The following is a 6,304-nucleotide window of genomic DNA, read 5'->3' on the forward strand; positions in this document are numbered from 1 at the left end:
CATACCTAAATCCTGCTACCTCACTCTCCTTATAGCTCCATACCTAAATCCTGCTACCTCACTCTCCTTATAGCTCCATACCTAAATCCTGTTACCTGACTCTTCTTATAGCTCCATACCTAAATCCAGCTACCTCACTCTCCTTATAGCTCCATACCTAAATCCTGTTACCTCACTCTCCTTAAAGCTCCATATCTAAATCCTGCTACCTCACTCTCCTTATAGCTCCATACCTAAATCCTGTCACTCTCCTTATAGCTCCATACCTAAATCCTGTTACCTCACTCTCCTTATAGCTCCATACCTAAATCCTGTTACCTCACTCTCCTTATATCTCCATACCTAAATCCTGTTACCTCACTCTCCTTATAGCCCAATACCTTAATCCTGTTACCTCACTCTCCTTATAGCTCCATACCTAAATCCTGTTACCTCACTCTCCTTATAGCTCCATACCTAAATCCTGTTACCTCACTCTCCTTATAGCTCCATACCTAAATCCTGTTACCTCACTCTCCTTATAGCTCCATACCTTAATCCTGCTACCTCACTCTTTTACAAGGAAGATAGAGAGAGAGAGAGAGAGAGAGAGAGAGAGAGAGAGAGAACAATACAGGGCTTTCTTACTGGCATTGTCAATGATTTAATGAATTCAAGAACATATGAATAAAGTGGATTACAAATGAAGCATTTTCAGTGTCAAAAAGCAAAATTCCATGAGAACAAAAACTTACACAATTTATGTATGACAGTCTTCCTGTACAAAATTCTCCCTCTTTGATTCACACACAAACTCTCAACAATGGGGACACATTGAGCTTCACAAAATGAAAGAAAATAAACAACAAACACACTGAGAGAAACTTCCCACAGTCAGAGGATGATCATTAGAGTAATCTCAGCTACAGTCACAGCACTCCTTTACTACAACCTCCATCCATAATAACAAAATCAAATGTTTATCATCTAACAATGCAACACAGTCATTTTATCATAACTGGACCATTGTATTTTATTCATTTTGGACGGTGGCATAACCTCACTTTTGTCCCTGTCTCGACATAAAACCCAGGATAGAGGGGCTGAGTGAATGTGGTCTGGACTCTGTGGAGGAGGGTCATTGTGTCAGAGACGCTGTAGAAGGACAGAGTTCCTGCCCTGTGGTCCACATACACTCCTATTCTGGAGGAACTGGGAACTATGGGGATTTTAGTCACTTTACTATTGTGTTTAAATAAGTAATTAGAGGGAGGACAGTACAAACCCCAGGACTGATCATTACATCCAAACAAAGACTCATAACCCCGTCCTTTCCTCCTGATGTCTTTATATGACAGTGATATATCAACCCCTCTATTCCCACCCCACTCAGTCTCCCAGTAACAGCGTTCAGACACACTCTCTCTGCACAACACCTGACACCACTCATCAAATCTCTCTGGATGGTCAGGATAGGCCTGTTCTGTGTTACTCCATGTCACCACTCTGTTCCCTTCAGACAGACTAAGCTCTTCATGTGCTGTGTTGGGATCCAGTGTGAGATCACAGGAATCTGGTGGAGTTGAGGAATAAAAATGACAAATGAAGGTCAAGACATTTTAAAATGAAAACTTAAATCACTGAAATCAGTAAAAAAAAAAAAATTTAACCGAGACATGAATGAAATGTAATATTCACTTTATGTTAAGCCTATGTTTCATTATATTAAAATCGAATTGTGAAACCAGACCTTTTTTTCATCCAATCTCAACATTTTGTCACATAGATAACCTTTCTCATATTCATTTTTAAATGAAATTTTGATTCCTTCTCAGGATCATGATAACCACCAAACAGTTCCCTCCCCCCCCCCTCTCTCTCTCTCTCTCTCAGTTCAGCTCAACAAGCTTTAGTGACATGTCTGTAATATATGCACTGTTGCCAGAGAAGATCATTTTATGACAATAAATGTTAACAGTGAATTAACGAGGGAAACACAATAGCAGAACAGACAGAAACAGAACAAGTAACAAGGAACAACAGTAACAATGTCATGTGAGAGAACCAATAATAATAATAACAATAATAATAATAATAATAATTGCTGAGGAGTTATTTATTTTAGCTATGTTTATGTTGCAATCATTGAGCTATGAGTGACTGTATGCGTGCGTGCGTGCCTGTGTCCGTGTGTGTGTGTGTGTGAGTGTGTATGTGTGTTAGGGATGGAAAGATTCACCGATTCGCACAGGTACACCGGTATAAAAGTTCACGATGTGATTGCCCTGATTAAAAAGTGAGCACCAGATACAATATGGAATGAACTCAGGATGCATCATTTCTAACATCTTTACATGGGTAAAATCTGATTTATTTATGTATAATTATTAGTGGAGGCCCTATGCCTTTATTATTTAGAAATGTGATCAATAATTTGAGACCAAGAATTCTATATTTAGATCGATTCCTCTTCTCTAAACTGTTTCTAAAGCACACACACACACAAACACACACACACACACACACACACACACACACACACACACACACACACACACACACACACACACTATCTCATCTCCACTGCTGCCAGTGGCCAGTTCTCCTCAAGTCTCTCAGCCAAGTCTCACACCAGTTGGAGTCTCCTTAAGAAGAACCAAAGAACTATAATCAAACTATCTGGACCATATTGAATTGTATAGCATCATATTCTTTTGAATCCCATCTTATCGTGCTGAAGCGCACTGTGCTGAATCAAATCATGTTGAATCGCACTGAATCACAATAGGGGTGAATCATATCGTATCACGTTAGTAGTTGGTTCATATGTATCTCTAATGTATTGGAACATTGGCAATGCATCGAGATGTGTATCGCATCGGCCTCAATAATGGAGATGCACACTCCTAATGTGTGTGTGTGTGTGTGTGTGTGTGTGTGTGTGTGTTTGTGTGTGTGAGTTACTCACATTGTAAGAACTGCTCTCTGGTTTTGGGTTCAGGGAGAGGAATGATCTCAGTGTTTGTCACTAGAAAAACAAAAGGATTCATTAGACTCATTATTAAAGTGTTCACAATAGAAAGAGAAACAGAGAAATGAAAGAGAAATGATTTGAAACTAAATATTTGTGTGTGACTCACATTGTCACTATAAAATAAGAGGACTCATCACTGAACTGTTCACAATGGAAATGGTCTGAAGTGAAATATTCTTCACAATGTTGCAGTGACAATGTCTACAATAATATATAATCCCTACCTTTACTTAAAAGTCTTCCAAACTCCTTCTTCCAGAAATCCTCCACACACTCTTTCAGCTGAGAGACAGATTTTCCTACATCCTCAAAAGAGAAGTTTAGAATGGTGCTAATGCTGTGTAGGTCTTCAAATCCAGTAGGGGCACAGAGAGATGAGAAACTCTACACACACGCACACACGCACACACACACACACACACACACACACACACACACACACAGATACATAAGTACAGCTTTGATGGATGGAAACAAAACTTTATACACATGTTACTGAGGAGAAGTCAGTTACTGTTATATTGGAGATCACTTTGTCCTCCACTGTTACCTGGAGGAAATGGATGTGATCCTCTGTGTGTGAAAGCTGCTCCAGCTCAGTGTCTCTCCTCCTCAGATCAGAAATCTCCTGCTCCAGTCGCTCCAGGACTCCTTCAGCCCGACTCAATTCACTCTTCTCCTGATCTCTGATCAGCTCTGTCACCTCACGGCACCTTCTCTCAATGGAGCGGATCAGCTCAGTAAAGATCCTCTCACTGTCCTCCACTGCTGCCTGTGCAGAGTGCTGTTAGGAGACACACACACACACACACAGAGGAGGGGGGTCCATTACAATCACACACTTCACTCAGCTCTTACTCAGCCAGTCTGTTCCCTACACTGTGACTCAGTGGGATTGGACAGTAGCCAAACACTGGACTCCTCACTGACTGACTGGAGGAGAACCCTGACTGAGCCCTCAAATGACTCCTCCAGCAGCCAGCTCTTGTCTTCTCCTCTGCTCAACACTCACCCTCAGAGACTCCACAGCCTGTCTCAACTCCTGCACCTCCTTCTCTCTCCCCTGGATTCTCTGCTGGGTTTTCCTCTGACTTTCTCCCAACTGTTTCTGTTACACAAATAAAACACATCATCACACTTGGTCCATTTACACACAGTCTTCTGTATCCAATAAATCTCAGTGTGATAAAAATTCTGACTGTTTAATTCTGAGCCTGTTTGCCCTCAGATACCCTGTTTGCCCTGTTTTTTCTGTCTGGTTGTGGCGTAATCCCCTTTGATTACGAATTTAAACCTGTAATTTTAAAATGAAGATGTGGAGTATTTAATGAGTATCCTGTAGAAAGAAATAATTCCAGTCATAATTATCATAACAGTATCAGTGGAGACAATCATCATGTAACTGAATTAAAAGGGAATGTGTAATTAAATAAAAAGGAATAGGTATTTAACCCCACAAATGCTCTGCCTTTTTTCCTTTAGTTTTAAATACAATCAAATGGATGTAATAAAATGTAATTACAATGTTCCCTACACTGTATATATATACACTGGTTACAACAATAAAATTAGTCTTTGAAAGAATATAAAAATAGAAAAAAATTGGCAGTTTAAGCTATTGAGAAAATAGCTGTGATATCTCTGTGATGATCGGTTAACGTTTGCAAAGAACTGTTTTACTTGAGCAATATTTCCTCAGTAGTTGTGAGTATAATTTGCTGTTTTCATTTTGTCGATCCACCTGCATCGATTTAAAATCTACACGACACTTTGTTCTCCCGTCTCCCAAAACTCTACACTTTCAGCACATTTCCTTACATTGCCCCCTTGTGGTCAACCTGCCCTATTACATTAAATATGTGAATAGTGCAAATGGAAAAATGTTCGGCAACAATGACTGATTTAGATGTAATTTTAAAACAGCGCCGCCTCAGGAACTTGTAAGTAGAAGAATGCTAATGTTTTTTTTCCAAACAAGTAATGAATAAATATATAAAAAATAAAAGCAGCTCCACACCCACTGACTAAACCTCAGTGTGACAGTAGAGCTGTGTCATGGTTGGTGTGACTTCATGACAAAATAAACAGCTTTTGTTTTCCTAAATCAAGATGACAGTTATCAGTGGTCAGGGCACATTTACACACATTATCACTGAGCTGTAAGAGAAGTCCCTGTACATACCTGTCTTTCAGTCCTCTCTGCTGCCACTGATATTGTTTTATGGTCTCTGTGTTCATCCACCATACACAGATAACACATGAACTGTTGGTCGGTTCGACACCAAAGCTTTATCAGTTCGTTATGATGAGGGCAAATCTGGTCCTGTAGTCGTGTGGAGGCTTTGACCAGCGTGTGTTTCTGGAGGGCAGGAGATTCATAGTGAGGCTGGAGGTGAGTCTGACAGTATGAAGCCAGACATGTCAGACAGGACTTGACGGCTTTTTCTTTCTTCTTAATGCATAAATCACACTCCACATCTCTAGTGTCACAGTGAGCAGGAGGAGCAGCAGCTTGGAGTCTCGTCTTCTTCAGTTTCTCCACCACTTCACCCAGTATAGTGTTTTTATATAGAACTGGTCTTGAACTGAAGGTCTGTCTGCACTGGGGGCAGCTGTAAACTCCCTTCTGATCATCCTGATCCCAGCAGCCCTTAATACAGCCCATACAGTAACTGTGTCCACAGGGAATAGCCACAGGATCCTTAAGGAGATCCAGACAGACTGGACACATGAACTGGTCCTCACCAACAGAAATACTGGCCTCTGCCATTTTACTGATCACACACTCAGAAATAAGAACAAATGATTAAACACACTCTGATCAGGAAGCTCAGATCAGTTTCATGTCTCTGTAAGTGAAAGTAGGAGTGACTTCCTGGTTCTGTGTGAGTGTAAGGTTGTCTTAAAGTGGCACATCACTCATAATAAACAGAGAGGTGTGGTGTGATGTGTGTGTGTGTGTGTGTGTGTGTGAGAGAGAGAGAGTTAGTTTATCATTGTATATGTTTGTGTTTGTGTGTGACAGTAAAAGAGAGAGAGAGTGTGTCTCAGTGATTCTGTGTGTAATTAATGAAAAGGAACTGTCTTGCGGTCTTTGTCTTGCCTCTCACAGGAACAAGGCTTCATTTAATTTTTGTTTATTAAGCTTGTTTGCACTCCTATTTTCACTTAGATAATGTGTGTATGTTGCATAAATTTATTTCTTTTCAGTTTTGAAGTTTCAGAGGTAAAAATTACATGTAGAAATGAGTGAAGCAAAGAGGAGGAAGCTTACAGACTTCTTCAAAAGTC

General features: G+C 40.2%; 1 protein-coding gene across 1 annotated transcript; it reads right to left on the bottom strand.

Moving 5' to 3' along the window:
* Nucleotides 1–1,016: 1,016 nt before the first annotated feature.
* On the bottom strand, nt 1,017–5,783 carry LOC115815466 (tripartite motif-containing protein 16-like). The gene is made up of 6 exons (XM_030778421.1): nt 5,196–5,783; nt 4,026–4,121; nt 3,564–3,797; nt 3,238–3,397; nt 2,948–3,007; nt 1,017–1,552 (listed from the first exon to the last, which is right to left on the bottom strand). Exons 1-6 carry the CDS (start codon nt 5,781–5,783, stop codon nt 1,017–1,019), a joined length of 1,674 nt encoding a protein of 557 aa, XP_030634281.1.
* Between the last annotated feature and the right edge of the window lie 521 nt (nt 5,784–6,304).

This window comes from Chanos chanos, chromosome 6, assembly GCF_902362185.1.
Source record: "Chanos chanos chromosome 6, fChaCha1.1, whole genome shotgun sequence".
NCBI classification, from domain to species: domain Eukaryota; kingdom Metazoa; phylum Chordata; class Actinopteri; order Gonorynchiformes; family Chanidae; genus Chanos; species Chanos chanos.

Bases quoted from the DNA above. Each gene is read 5' to 3' on its own strand.
- LOC115815466 (XM_030778421.1), bottom strand. From the start codon at position 5,783: ATGGCAGAGGCCAGTATTTCTGTTGGTGAGGACCAGTTCATGTGTCCA. The intron at 4,122-5,195 runs GTATGTACAGGG...TTTGTGTAACAG, and splicing joins CAGAGAGGACTGAAAGACAG to AAACAGTTGGGAGAAAGTCA. The intron at 3,798-4,025 runs GTGAGTGTTGAG...GTCTCCTAACAG, and splicing joins AGGCTGTGGAGTCTCTGAGG to CACTCTGCACAGGCAGCAGT.